We start from the raw sequence: 14,975 nt of genomic DNA, 5'->3' as shown, positions 1-14,975 counted from the left end.
ATTTTTTTGTTCCCTGCCCATCTTCCCAGCTAGAATGTTTCATGAGGGCAGGAACCCTGTCTCCTTCACCCTGTCTCCCTTGGAGCTCCCCAGATGGGGAGCAGGTGTTCAGTATTTGTTGGATCTGTGAATGTAAATGCTTGCACAAGGTCTGGAAGGCTAAGTTTCAAGCTGACAATGGGGGCTGCCACTTAGGAGGAGATGGGGGTTGAGAAAAGACAGTCAAGTAGGAACTTTAGGTTTACTTTATTTTTAAATGTTTGATAAGGACAATGCATTCACTTCTAAATCGACAGTTAAACAAAATAAAGCACTGAATGAAGGGCCCAAAGCCCTCTATCCTAATCCTGAAATTATGACATGGTTTTGGACCAGTGACTCACCTGGCCGTCTGTGGCTTCTGACCTCACCTGTAAACACAGTCCCACCTCCTACCTGAACCTGGATTTACAGTCTGCACAGCATTTTTCCATCCATTATCTTACCTGATTACCCACAACCCTGGAACATAGGCAAAACAAAGATTATCATCTAGATTTTACAGGGTAGGAAATTGGGGCTCACAGGGGTGAGTTGTCTGGCCTGTGGTCACACAGGCCCTTATTTCCTATCATGATGAGCTGACTCAGAAATGAGTTTATAAAACACAGAAATGGCTAATAGGGGCCCAGAGGGCTGTGCCATGTAAGCTATTATTATAGCAACAGGGATCAAGTCAGATCTGGAGCCATCTTCAGGGACCTGAAGGGAGCCCCTTAGGCTGGTGAGGACAGGGACAGGAATATAATACCTCCTGGGTTTTAATGAGAATCCTGGTGGACTTTGAAGGCCAAGGTGGGTGCTGATATCAGGGTCCTGAGACCAGGCCCCTGATTTAATGAGCGTGCCTGGAAACTTCCTTTCCTGGAGGTGCTTTCCCATAGAGGACAGGGAAAGTGGGCGGTGGCAGCGCAGGCTGGTGAGGGGCCAAGAGGGCTGGCCAGGCATCCTGGCCCATCACAGCCCCTGTCTAGGTCGCCGGACAGTCTACCTTCTGGGCCTAGGCGGTGGGCTTCCAGCCTCAGAGCAGGGTGTTAGGCAGGCTTGGGTTCACAAGGCCGGGATCCCCTTCCCTGGGTCATTGTATCCTGGCATGGGACTCAATGGGACTTTGAGGACGTGGGATTCTCCAAGTCGGCCTCTCTCCTTGATCATGTCCTCAAAAAAGCCCAAGTGACAAGCTGGGTACGAAATGGTCTCAATCCATTTTACCACAAATGTACTGGGCATCAGGTATCAATAATTAGCATTTATGAGTGACGGCTAAAGGATCAGGGACATTATATCTTAATTCTCTCAGCCATCTTGTAAAGAAGAAATTACCCCCATTTTTAAGATGTAGAAACTGAGGTTCAGGTCAGCTCAAGATTACATGTTTGGGCGAGTGGGGAAAGCCAGGATGGGAGCCTATGTCAATGTAGGGGTGACAGTGCTAGGGGTGACAGATGACTAAGATCCTGCTCCTTCCCTTGGGGGATGGAGCCAGAGACCTATCCCAGCTAACTATTGCACTGGTCAGTGACATTACCGCCAAAGCAGCTGACAGCCAGCCCTGTGGAAGGCTGATACATCTTCTGGAAGAGGAGAGGCCTCTGGGGAGGGGTTGCTTACCCAAAACTTTAAGGGGAAGCAAGTGGAGAATGATGCTGGGAAGTTTCCAGGTCAGACACCCAATGCCCTGCCAGACAAAGGCCTGCTTCCCATGGTCCCTCCCCATAGGAGCCCAACCCACAATCACCCTAATCATGGCAGGAGAGGGGCCCCAGTGGGGAGTGGGCCTACAGGGCAGGGCAGGAGAACTCTGTAGGTCAGGTGGTCAGGCTCAATACACCCCTGGGTGGCCACCTGGACTGATGGTGGTGTGGGGAACATGGAGTCTCCCTGGCAGGCTATGGAGGGAGACAAAATTACCTGGAGGTTAGGGATGTTTTGGAGTGATGAGATGGGGTGAGGGAGCTGGTGACCATCTGTGGGTGCTTTGGGGTCTGCAGGGGAACCTCCTGAGGTGGGGGGAATGCCTCCACAAAGTTTCAGGCCAGGGGAGGTGGGTGGGGGATTTGCAGGTTCTCACGCCAAAGACTGGGAAGGATTCTGGATGGGAGGAAGAGGAGTTCCCGGTGGGCAGCCTGGTGCAGGTGCGGAGTGGAGGAAGTCATCGTGGGAACGGGCTAGTTTGCGGTGGGTAGGGGTTCAGGGCTGTCCCAGAGTTCTTTGAGAGGTCACCGTGGGGAACGGGAGACTGGGGATCGTCCAGGAGAGGGGGGGTGGGGTGTCGGGGCCTGTGTGTGTGTGTGTGGGGGGGGGTCTGCGTCTGGGGGCGGAGCCATCGCTGGGTGGGGCGGCAGGCCGCCGCCCCCTCCCCGCTCCCCGGCGGCGGCGGGCGGGGACCGAGGCCAGCGGGACGCCGGCGCCCGCGGCCGGCTCACTGCAAGCGGAGCCGGCGGCAGTGAGTAGGCGGCGGCCGGCCGGGCAGGTCCGGGCAGGTCCGGGCGGGGAGCAGTCGGCCGAGCCGGGACCCCGCGCCGGAGCCCGAGCCTAGGACACCGAGGCCGCGGCCCCGCCTCCTCCCCGCCCTTTGCCAGCCGGTCGGCGCCCGGAGCTCGGAGCCGCGCAGAGCAGGGCCGCGCCGGAGCCGCCCGTGGCGGGCCAGAGGGTGAAGCCTGATCCCGGCGGCACCCGGAGCCGGGCCGAGCCCCGCGAAGCTCATGGCGGGGCCGCGGGGTGCGTTGCTGGCCTGGTGCCGCCGCCAGTGCGAGGGCTACCGCGGCGTGGAGATCCGCGACCTGAGCAGCTCCTTCCGGGACGGCCTGGCCTTCTGCGCCATCCTGCACCGGCACCGGCCGGACCTGCTGTGAGTGCCGGGAGGGCGGGCGGGAGGTCGGGGCGCAGGGCGGCGGGGCCTGGGCCGGGGACCCCCGCCCCCCTCAGTGACGCGGGGCCCGGGCGGTGGCAGGCGCCGCCCCCCGGAGACCGAGACGCCGACCCTACCGCCCGGCCCTGAACGCCTTGAGGGTCACTGAGACCCCCCTCCTCCACCAGGCCTCTGTGACCCCGCCTTCTGGAACTCAGAACCCACCACCGCGTGCTGGTCCCTCCGCGGCAGGGGTGGGAGGGGGTGGCCCCGCCCACAGGGCATTGATTTTCGCCAAAGGGACACAGTCCCCAAGGCCTTGACTCTTTGAAGGGGCACCGAACCTTCCTTGGGGGAACCCTGGGCCTACACTAAACTCCTCTCAAACAGTCACACTGAGCACCCCACTCTCGGTGAGGCGTTGAGGCCTGTTCCCTCTGTGGGAGCCCCCCTTGCTCTGAGTGCAGTGAACCTTGTTTCTCTGATTCCCCCATGCGGTCTTGTCTCTAGGGCACTAGTACAGTGCCTGGCACCCTAGGTTAACAGTGGTTGGATGAATGGATGTCCCCCCCCCCCACACACACACAATTAGGACAGAGATCAGGTGTGTGCCCAGTGGCCCTGCCATCTTCAGTGGGGCAGGAAGGCCAAGTGAAGACTCACAATGTGTTCTATTGATAGCCATCAATGGGCTGCTCCAGGGTATGAAATGCCCCCTTCTTGCCCCCAGCTGTCCAGTGAGGTTCTCATGGGAAAATTTATTCAGATCTCCAGAGCAGTTGAAGTTGACTTAGGGCTTCTATCAGCTCCCTATGCCTTGGGCCCTGGCACCTCTTCCATTCATTCATTCATTCATTCATGAAACACTAAGTGAAAGTTTATCTGGTGCCAGTCGTTCTTTTTGCTTCCTATCAGAATGTTCAATTTGGGAACAAGAGTCATGGTTCTTGCCTCTCTTGCCTACAGTCCCCCCACCAAGGGTGCCCCGAGCCTGGCAGGTCCTGGAGTCTCTGTCTGTTACACTTCCAGACCTACTCTCCCCGAGGTTGCCTCCTGGGAGGGCTTTGAGTAAGGAGGAAAGAAAGGAAAGGATTGCTTCAAAGATTCGATGGCACGTGCACTGTCTTACTGTGTATTGTGTGGCACAGTGTCTGTGGGTGGTGCGGTGGGCCCTGTGTTGGGCCCTGGAGGAGAGTGTTTTGGGGGGTGTGGATACAGAAGTAAACCAGATGAGGTGGAGATGTAGGTGGGCACTGCCGGCTGGGTGGCATGGGACACTGCACTAGGGACTTGGACGGAGAAGGGCGCCCTGATTGGAGTGGAGGCTTGTTTTTGCTGGAGGGGCAGGCGGTGAGGCAGGAGGACATGGCCAGTGTGTGAAGAAACTTGGGTATCAAGCAAGGCTGTGTGTTGGGCCTGAGCCTGCCAGCATCAAAGCTCAGGCTGCTTTGGTTTGCATTCAGCCCCTCCATGTCCCAGGTTGGCGGCCTTGGGTAAATCCCTCCAGGCATCAGTTTCCTCATCTGTAAAGTGGGGTTGATAATAAGACTGACCTCACAGGAGTGCCGTGAGGATTCAATCAGGTAATGAGCATTCAATTAACATGAGTTATTATAAGTAGTATAATTAGACAGTAGGGGGATGGTGGTATCTTATTCTTTCATTTATTCAACAAGTATTTACAGAGTTACTGCTCTGTGCTGGGCACTGTGCCAACAAAGAGACAAACCCCACACGGTCTCCCACAGCCTATGGAGTCACAGATGTAAAAGCAGGGGATGATAATTCCACGTGGGAAGTGCTGTATCAGAGGGCTGGGCTGGGAAGGCCTCCCAGATGTCATGTAGTCTTCAAGGAGATACCAGGAGCCAGGTCAGGGCGTTGGGGCAGAGGGAACACCTGAGCAGAGCCACAGGTAGCACTGCTGGAGCCCATGGCACAAGGCAGGGAGGGCCCGGAGCAGAAGCTGGGCCAGAGTGCTTCCCGCCTCTTGCTGGCTAAGGAGGGTGAATGGCGCCGTGCGGAGCCATGTGGGTTTTAAGAAGGGGAGGGCTGTGGCTCAAGTTGGTTTAGAATGGAGGGCGACTCCCCTCCTGAGAAGATCCAGAATCACCAGCGCCAGGGCTGCCAGCCCGTTGTCCCCCAAGACGGTCCTTTTGTCCTGCCACCCAGGACAAAAACTGAGGCCCGTGTGCCACATACGGCATAGAGAGGACCTCAGTGATGGATAGAGTGGCTTTCCATGAGCGTAGGGGTGGGGCAAGAATCATTTTCTGAAGTGGTTCAAGCTCCTGGCGCTGTGGGCCCTGGCTCTGCTGGGGGTGTGGCTGTGCTGCGTGGTAAAGGGGCTGGTTCACTGCCTGCTTCCCCCACTCCAGGCGTCTTTAAGCTCCGTGGAGGGCAGACACCATGTGGGTTTCATTTTTGTGCCCTTCATCTCCTGCAGAACCAAATAGAACTTCCCGAGCCTTTGAAAACTCAGAAAAATCTGTGTTACTAAAGCCCAGATGTGGATTAGAGACAGAGATGGGGGTGGGGGAAAAGGATGGAGGAAGAATTGTAGTATCTCGGGAGCCTGTATAATTTTCACACTGCTTCCAGCATTTCTTCATTCAAAAAACATGTATGAACATCTACCAAGTACCAAGAACTATGCAGGGTGTTAGGGGCACAAGGTGAACAAAATGTGACCCCAGCCTTGAGGAAACACTGTTGGGGAGACTGAAATAAACGGCCAGGTTGCTTTGTGTCATTTGGACTGGGAACAAGCCTTTGTCGGGGGCTTAGGCTGGGGTCCCCTCACCCTGTTCACAGCGTTCACAGACCAGGAGGCTGATGGTTAGAGAGGTTAAATAGCTCCCTGAGGGTCTTAAGCGGTGACAAAGAAGGGGAGTTAGTGACCCCGCTGAGGGGAGATGGAAGCAGCCTGGCCAGAGGTGGCAAGAGGGTGCTGAAGCTCATACACTGTCACCTCCCCTCTCCCCAGCCTGGGGCACTTCCTTCCAGGGTGCTCACGCCACCCTTTCCTGCCTTGGCCTCCACTCACTATACCTGGATTCTGTCTGGAGAAGCTAGGGGGCAGGGCACGGGGAGGAGGGCATGCCTGCCTGCTCTCTCACATCTGTGGGGCCTGCCCTTTACCAATCCTGGACTCCACCAGTCCTGCCCACAAGCCCGGCTGTCGGTACTCGAGCCTTCACCAATTTGCAGATGGGAAAATGAAGGCCTCAAGGACTGCTTGCTACATGGCCAAGGTCATACAGCCCAGCCTGGAAGAGCAGGACCTGGGACCCAGACCTCAGGGGACGTGCTGCCTGCCCCAGCGTTGGGCCCCACTTCCTTGGGCAGTCAGGCTGCAGTTTTCAGCCATACAAGGGCAAGGCTTTGGGCGGGTGCACCCAGGAGGCTGCCCAGCATGGCTGCCTGTCCCAGTTTCTGCCACTCCAGCAGCCTGGAGCAGGGAGGGGTGACAGGGATAAATAAAGCCAGCAGGATGGCCAGCTGTCCTCTCCCAGGGTCTCCCAGGAAGGCCCTGCTGCCTCTCACCTGTCCTAGCTTAGAAACTGGGAAACCCCTGTTTCCCCAAGAGAAGGTGCCCCCAGGGGTGACCTAGCAGGGTTGGCCAGCCATCCAGCAGCTCTGGAGTATGTACGATTTCCAGTCTTGTTCAAACTTGTTCTATTCCTGGCCCCATTAAAAAACCTGATTCGGGCCAGGTTGGAATTCAGCATGTTGCTGTGACTTCTCCAGGTTTGTGACACGCGGTGAAAGGACCAGGAATGTGGATTCTCAGGGCTGGCTGCTTTCCCTTCTCTGGGCCTTAGTGTCCTTATCTGTAACTTGGGGTAAATAAATACCTGCCAGATAGAGCTGGAAATTATTTCAAGACAGGAGTTCAGCACAGTGCCGCGTGAGGTCTGCAATCCATGGATGTCCCTTTTATTACAAGCATTCGTCCTGGTCTTAGTTTTGTCTTTGTCGCTGACTCAGGACATGGCATCCTGGGGAAGGATGTCCAGAACTCGAAATGAGGGAAGGGATCTTCAACTTGAAAGCTTGAAGTTGAGCCCTACTGGTTGTGAGCGATTTGCAGTTTGCTTAGATGCCTCTGGGTGCCATGAGCTCATCCTGTGCCCCCACAAGGCTGCCCTGGCTCTATGAGCATGTGCTTGTTGCCTCAGTTTCTTCCCAGACAGTCCACAGACCCCTCCCCCTGGGATGAGGTCACCTCCACCCAGCTCCTTCTAGACTCACACCCTTGCCCAGTCACCTCCTCAATGTTTCTCTTCCCTTTTGCCTCTTCTAGAGATTTTGAGTCACTTTCCAAGGACAATGTCTTCGAGAATAACCGTTTGGTAAGTCCCCAGACGGCAGCCCAAGAGGCTGTGTGAGGGGGGATGGGGGTGGGCAGGGGTCTTGCAGGGCAGGGGCTGTGTGGAGGGGCTCCTGGACCAGCGCCCAGAGGAGCTGCCTTGCACTCGGGCCTGGTTGCTCCTCTCCCCGGTCCCCTGCTTCCCTCTGGCCCACTTGTGCCTGGAGCACCAGACCTCCAGGTCATCATGTGAGGCCAGAGCTGAGGTCCCCTGTCCTGGTCCCCGGATCCCACTGAGGGAAGCTGGACCTCAGCTGAGAGGCGCCCACTAACCGTGCCTCTCGTCTTCTTCCTGCTGTGGCTGCTTCTGTCCCCATCCCAGGCCTTTGAAGTGGCTGAGAAGGAGCTGGGGATCCCTGCTCTCCTGGACCCCAGTGACATGGTCTCTATGAGTGTCCCCGACTGCCTCAGCATCATGACCTACGTGTCCCAGTATTACAACCACTTCGCCAGCCCTGGCCAAGGTGAGATGGGGACAGTCCTTCAGGGAGACTGGCCGTGGGGGCAGATCTGGGGATGTGTGTCATAGTTTTCTGACCTGCAAATAGGCGGCTGGGGAGGCAGCTTATCGTTCATTCACTGGATCATTCATTCACTCCTTGAAATGCTGTTTATTGAGTTAAACAGCACTGTGCTGGGGGTATAGCTGTGAATGAAATGCAGCCCTCCTGGAGCTCACACTCTTGTTGGGGAGACAGACAACAAACACGGAAACCCACAACTGAGCAAAATAATGTGCATGCAAGGAGACAAAGCAGACTGCTGTCTGTGAGTTCATCTTTCTGCACCCACCCTCACTTCCTGTTTGCAGACACTTCCCTGAGGCTTTTCCTTCAGTGGGGAAGCGGCCCTGTGGGGATGTTGGGCTGTGTCTGCCCCAGAAGTGACCTTCAAGGCCTAAGAACTAAGAGGCTGAGGAGGTGGGGGCGGTGGGTAGGAGGGTAGAGGAGCACCAGGACACTTCTCTGCTCTGAGTCAGGTCACTGGGCGGTTACAGAGCCCCCTGCCTGGAGAATCCCCATGAGGAATCTCCTGGCAGCAATGGGCCTCTCCTGCAGAGAAGTGGGCCCAGAGAGGGGAAGCAAGGAGCTCAAGGTTACGCAGCAAGAGAGCAGAAAGGCAGGGTTGGAGAATCCAGGTGGCCTGAGTCCTGTGCTTATTGCTGTCCACGGGTCCTGAGAGGGTGGCGCCTTGGCCCCTTCCACTCCCCGCCTCATCTCAGTCCTGCCTACTGCCTCTGACTCCCGGTGACAATCCTAGCCCATCTCTTAAAAACAGTGATCTATGAAGTCAGATTTTTTTCCCTTTTTAAAAGTAACACATGTATGGAGTGGCCGGTTAGCTCAGTTGGTTAGAGCGTGGTGCTAATAACTCCGAGGTTGGTAGTTCAATCCCCACGTGGGCCATTGTGAGCTGCGCCCTCCTTTAAAAAATTAAAAAATGAAAGTAAAACATGTTTACTGTGCACAATTTGGAACACAGAAAAGGGCGTAAAAATTAAAATAACCTCCCCTCCACCCTGAGATAACACTAGGGATTAATAGTATACTTAAACAAATAACATGTATTTTATAAAGTCTATGTCACACCACTTTATATCGTCACTTTTGTTTTTTAATTGGGGAAAGGGAACAGGACTTTATTGGGCAACAGTGTGGACTTCCAGGACTTTTTTCCAAGTCAAGTTGTTGTCCTTTCAATTTTAGTTGTGGAGGGCGCAGCTCAGCTTTAAGTTGTTGTCCTTTCAGTCTTAGCTGTGGAGGGCGCAGCTCAGTTCCAAGTCCAGTTGCCATTTTCTAGTTGCAGGGAGCACAGCCCACAATCCCTTGCGGGAGTCGAACCGACAACCTTGTGGTTGAGAGGACGCGCTCCAACCGAGCCATCCGGTAAGGTGCCGTGTTCAATCTTAGTTGCAGGGGGCGCTGCCCACCATCCCTTGTGGGATTTGAGGAATTGAACTGGCAACCTTGTGGTTGAGAGCCCACACTCCAACCAACTGAGCCATCCCGGAGGCAGCTCAGCTCAGGGTGCCGTGTTCAATCCTAGTTGCAGAGGGCGGAGCCCACCATCCCTTGCGGGACTCGAGGAGTTGCACCGGCAACCTTGTGGTTGAGAGCCCACTGGCCCATGTGGGAATCGAACCGGCGACATTGGTGTTATGAGCACTATGCTCTAACCAACTGAGCCACCTGGCTGCCTCCCCAACTTTCTTTCTTACTCATCCTCTAATCACATTTTGCCTCCTCCAACCAGCCGACCCTGCTATACTCCAGGTTCTCTTGTAGCACCCTGCCCCGTGGTGAACACATAAGGACTCTGGTCGTAGTATCTTGATTCCTCCTTTCTCTTCCCCTGCAAACTGTCTCTGTCTAGTTCACAGCTATGAAGCGCCAGCACCTGGTACTTACTCATTTAACAAATATTTATTGAGCCCGTACTATGTGCCAGGCACTGTGCTAGGGAGAGAGCTGAGAATCAGGTAGACTCACAGAGCTTGCAGTCTAATGGGTGGGGGAGAGAGAACAAAGTAATAAGTAATATAATTTCAGGAAATTCCAATAAGGAAACAAAATAAAGCAATGGGATGAAAAGGAATGGGAGGAGGAAGTGACTACTTTAGATGGCCTCTACTTTAGGGAGGGCCTCTCTGAGGAGGTGACATTTGAGCTAAGCTTTGAACAAGAAGAAGGAGGCCACGTGAAGGTCTGGGAAGGAATTTTCCAGGCAACGGGGCAGCAGGGGCCTGTGTGCTTCAGGGGGTGAGGGGGAAGGAGGCCATCAGGATGGGGGTGTGGGGGGGCGCTGTAGGGACTGGGACTTGATTAAACTGCTGGGTTTCCAAAATTTTTGACTATGACTCATGGTGAGAAATACATTTCCCATCATAACCTAAGATCATGCACACGTAGGTAACTGAAAGAAGTTTCAGGAAACGATTCTTCCCCTTACAACATGTGATGCACGCAGGTACTTTCTATTGTGTTCCATTTTTTAAATGTGCTATTTGCAACCCACCAAATTTATTTCAGGGTCCATTCATGGATTGTGACCTGAAGTTTGGTCAACACTGTTTTAGACCACTGTAAGGAACTTGGGTTTTATTTTTGAAATGATCATACAGTAAAAATGGACATGTTTTGGGATACAGTACTCTGAATTAGGGGGTCTCCTGTACTCACTGGGTACAGAGTAGGCACTCAGTGAATATTTGCTGAAGTAATGAAGGAGTGTGGGAGGAGGCCGGTGAGGTGGGATGGGTGGTTCCTTCTGGTGAGAGGGATGCAGGCCGGGTGCTGGGCCACAGCTGCCTGCCTGGGCATAGGCAGGGCGCAGGCTCCTTGTTGGTCCCCGGGAGCCAGCCCGTTTTCCTGGACCTTCAGGTCAGCACCGTGTGGCTGCTTTCTTTTCCTTCTCTTCAACCCCTTACCCTGGTGGGAAGGAAGCTACCTGTCCTGCCACATACTGGGCACTGTTAATTCTGTGACTGTACTGTCGCCATATTGTTCATGCTGCTCTGTGCAGTCGGAGTCACTTTACAGAGGCTCAGCGAGGGTAAGTAGCTTGGGCTCAGCATTTAGTGTGGAAGTGGAGGCGTCCCCTGGCCTGTGTGAAGCAGGAAACTGCTCTGGTCCCACTGCGTTCTGCAGCCACCAAAGGGGATGGCTGCAGAGCTCAAATCTTAGGCTAGGTTGGGGTCTCTTGGGACTCTGGGGTCTCCACTTGCCTCAGGGTCTTGTTCCTGTCTCTTGGCAGCTGGTGTCTCATCATCCAGAAAGGGCCTGGTACCTTCCTCCCCACCATCCAAAGCATCTACTCCAGTGGAACCAGGAGATAGGGCACAGGTAGGCAGACACCTGGTGTGGGCGTGTGGGGTAGGGGTAGAGAGGGTGCCTGTTTGGGGGGCCAGCTGCCAATGCGGTGTTCAGAAGGCGTTCGGTCTTTTTCCCATTGGTTTTGGGAGTAGAGTCTTACAGGCCAGGGCAGGGGGCAGGATCAGGAGATGCCAGGCCTGGGACTGGGGCATACAGCAGTCCACAGTGCTGACTTTGCCATCCTGGGACTGACAGGATTTACACCGGTAATGTGGCAAATACTCCCCTTGATTCCTGTGGAGACAGAGATTTTCACTTCCCAGGAGATTGTTTAATTCTCTCAGCAACCCTAGGAGGTCGATGTGATGTGTCCTGATACACAGATGAGAAAACTGAGGCTCAGACAGGCTTGGCCATTTGTTGAAGGTCTCTCAGCTAGGAAGGGGGGGGGGCACACTGCCAGTCCCCTGCTCCCGGTGCTCAGAGGGGTGACCCCAGCACTTCACAGTGTGCAAGACTCTCCTGCCTGCTTCCATCTGCTCCTTGAGGGACAGGGTGCTCAGCCTCGGGTGGGTACCCAGTGAGTGTGCGCGGGGCGGATACAGGCAGGGGTATTGGATGCCAATTTGCAGGTGGGAACCCAAGGCCGGAGATGCCAGCAGCTTGCTCAAGGTCACAGTGCTTAGAAATAGAGAACCTGGGATTTAAACCTGCTGGGGCTTTAGGAGGGGAGGCAGAGAAGGCAGATGAGGTGGGCCTGAGAGGACAGTCACCCGTTGGGGCCCAACTTGCAGGGACAGGAGAGGGGCAAGAGCAGCCTAGGGGAAGGGTTTATTCAGCCAGGGGCTGCCTTTCTGGTGGGCAAGTCCTCAGAGACTGAAAGGCAGGACTTTTCCTGTTTCCATACTGATTCAGTGCCCTTAAGCAAGTCCTTCACCCTCTCTGGGTTTTAGCTTCCTCATCTGTGAGACTGGGGCACTCCCCCGCCCTCTGCCCCTCCAGGGCTCTGATGAAGTACGTTAGCACTGGGAAGCTCTGTGCACTTGGGGCCCCGGAGCCATTGCGGGGGGGACAGGATGGCTGGTGACCACGCCTCCACCCCCAATCTGCTCGCCCTTGCAGGGTGAGGAGCTCTCTTCCGGCCACCAGTTGGAGCAGGGCGCCCACCGGACCCCCAGCAGCACGTGTGCGGCCTGCGGGCAGCACGTGCACCTGGTGCAACGTTACCTGGCCGAGGGCAAGCTGTACCACAGGCACTGCTTCCGGTGAGTGGCTGGGGAGCCTGGGGGCAGGAGCCTCACCCCAGCACCCCAATACCAGGGAAGGAGCGTCCATGGATTCAGCACCAGTGTGCTAGGCACCTGGGCAGGCTCTTCGGGTCAGAGCATCCTGCTTATCCCCATTTTACTGAGGGGCAAACGAAGGCCTAGTGAGGGCAAGAGACTTGCTCAGTCACATAACGAGAGTCAGAAATGGGGCTGGAGCTCAGGGGTTCTGTCTCCAGTACCAGCGCTCTTCGAGGCAAACTACCCAGTGGTGCTTAAGGAGCACCATATGCTTTAAAAGCCACTGGGGAAAAAATGATTTAAAAAAAAACCCCACAATAACAGCTTGCTTTCTGTGTGTGGCTCTCAGGAGAAGCCAGGTTCAAAGAAAATGGAGTAAGAGGTAAGGAAAATACAAATAACTTATAAAATGTGTGAAAACATTTTATACGTTACAAAAAGAAATCAGAAAAGAAAATTGAAGCGTCAAGGGGACCTGGTGACTGAGAGTTGCCACGTGCACTTGACTGTGGTTTAGTGTGTGTGTGCGCATGCGTGCCCCCTCACGTACGTGCGTGCACGCGGTGGCTGGACCTGGAACCAGGGGACTTGACTGCAGAACTGAGGTGTCGTCGGGGAAAAATCTCCAGGAGGGGAACCGTTACACCAACACGGTCACATCTGGCCAGCTGTAAACATACCGGAAATAGAACTTGTAGAAATAGATGCACAACTGGAATTCGAGTTTCATCAGACAAGGGGGATACACACTGACATTTTCTTTTATTCGATTTCATTTCATTCTCTTCCATGAAAAAACAAAACAAAACAAAAAACCCTGGTTGGTTGCAAACCACGGAACTGATTTCCTGAGCTGCTAGTGAGTGGCGGCCTGCACGCTGGATGGTACCTCTTGGAGGGGGAAACCTTTGCTTCCTCTTGCAGCACAAACTGAAGGCATGTTTCACAATTGTGTTGCTGATTTCACAGGGTTGTATTGTTCTGCAGTGATCCTGACAGTTATCATTTTCCTTTTCCTCTGGGAAGTCCCGGGTATTGAGACAGGATCCAGGCTGGCGTTGGGCAGGAGAGAAGGGAGGGAACAGCTTTGGCTGCTGGAGGCTCGGTAGCCAGCCTGGCCAAGTTGAACACCCTGCCCCTGTTCTCCCTGCCAGGTGTCGACAGTGCTCCAGCACCCTGATCCCTGGGGCTTACAGGAGGGGGCCCGAGGAGGGCACGTTCGTGTGTGCAGAGCAGTGCGCCCGGCTGGGCCCAGGGGGGCGGTCGGGGGCCAAGCCCTGGTCCGCCCCGCAGCCGAAGCCACAGCACGAAGAAGCAGAAGAAGCAGCAGAAGAAGCCAAAGATGTGGAGGGAGGCGGCCCCGGCCCTAGTGCGGCTGCTGGCGCTGAGGTGGACGCGCCCAAGGCCAGCCCCGAGGCCCGGCCCCAGATTCCCACCAAGCCCCGGGTTCCGGGCAAACCACAGGAGCTGGCCAGCCCCCCGGCCGGTCGCCCCACGCCTGCCCCCAGGAAGGCCTCCGAGAGCACAGCCCTGACACCCCCCACACCCCGGCCCCGGTCCAGTCTGCAGCCTGAGAACTTGGTGGAGCAGGGTGGCAGCAGCGGCCTGGTGAATGGTGAGCAAGGCTCCAGCTGGGGCCAGGAACCCGCTGTGGAGTGTCTGGTGTTTGCATGCACGTGTGCACTGAGAGTATTCATGGGGCCACGCTCTATGTCTGTGTGAGCCTCGTAGGGGGGCTGACGCTGTTTCTGAGATGGTTAGTTCATGCGACAGATAGTGCTGAGGCCTCTATGCTGGGCTATGTTCTCCATGCGGGGGGTGCAGCTCAAACAAAACAGACAAGGTCGTGCCCCAGGCTGCGTGTCTCGTGTGCTTCAGTTTCAGGCTATGTTACGGGTGCACACGGTGTGTGCCCGTGTCCCGACTGTCTCTGGCACTGTGTGTCCTGGCAGTCTGATTGAATATCCCAGGTGACCTCCCCTCCCATGCCCAGCCCATGTGCTGGTCTGTGTCTGGATGTCTGGCAGGGGTGAGCTCAGGCTGGGGTCAGGACAGGAGAGGGTGTGTCCCGGGTCAGGTGGGCCCCTGGGAGCTCTCTTCCGGCCAGTCTGAACTGCAGTGGGTACCCCGTTCCACCTCCTCAGCACAGAACCTTCCCAAATGAGCTTTCTGAGCTTCCATGAGCTCATGGAAACAAAGTTCCTTGTAACCCAAGATGTACTGGGTAGCCCTTACCATTTGGTCAGGGAGGACAGGTAGGTTAGGAAAGACCGTGGGGACTTGAGGGAGAGAGACTCCTCCGCCTGTTCAGTTCTGTTCTGCACTCATGGAGGTGTGCTCTGAGTCCCGCCCTGACATTGTTTAGACCTATCTGTGCTTTGAGGTGCTGCCAGTCTCCAGGGGGAGGCAGGCAGAGACAGGGATTTCTGTAGAATATGGAAGTCTGTTAACATGGGGGAAGCAGAGGTTGTTATGAAATTCAGGAACATTTGGATGTTGGGAGGCTTCTAGGAGGAGATAACGCTGGGGCTGAGTTGAGACAATGTTTCTGTTTGGGGAAGTGTCTGAGGGGTACTTGGGTTCCCTCTTCTCAACTGAACTGCAAATGGGGTCTC

At 55.4% G+C, this 14,975-nt stretch overlaps 1 protein-coding gene across 3 annotated transcripts in view; it reads left to right on the top strand.

Moving 5' to 3' along the window:
- Positions 1–14,975, top strand: part of MICALL1 (MICAL like 1) — a 34,040-nt gene that overhangs the window by 3,353 nt on the left and 15,712 nt on the right. For 2 of the 3 annotated variants that reach the window (XM_081059229.1, XM_081059228.1), the window contains exons 1-6: positions 2,628–2,890; positions 7,197–7,245; positions 7,585–7,726; positions 11,016–11,104; positions 12,197–12,339; positions 13,515–13,975. In XM_081059229.1, the coding sequence (XP_080915355.1) occupies positions 2,745–2,890; positions 7,197–7,245; positions 7,585–7,726; positions 11,016–11,104; positions 12,197–12,339; positions 13,515–13,975 (1,030 nt within the window). In that variant the 5' untranslated portion in view covers positions 2,628–2,744. Of the gene's footprint in view, positions 1–2,627; positions 2,891–7,196; positions 7,246–7,584; positions 7,727–11,015; positions 11,105–12,196; positions 12,340–13,514; positions 13,976–14,975 lie in introns of those variants that run through there. The other variant, XM_081059230.1, reaches the window with a different exon arrangement.

Source organism: Rhinolophus hipposideros (assembly GCF_964194185.1).
Source record: "Rhinolophus hipposideros genome assembly, chromosome: 9".
Lineage (NCBI taxonomy): Eukaryota > Metazoa > Chordata > Mammalia > Chiroptera > Rhinolophidae > Rhinolophus > Rhinolophus hipposideros.
The sequence above is the reverse complement of the archived record's forward strand: the minus strand, read 5'-3'. Positions and strand labels throughout refer to the sequence as shown.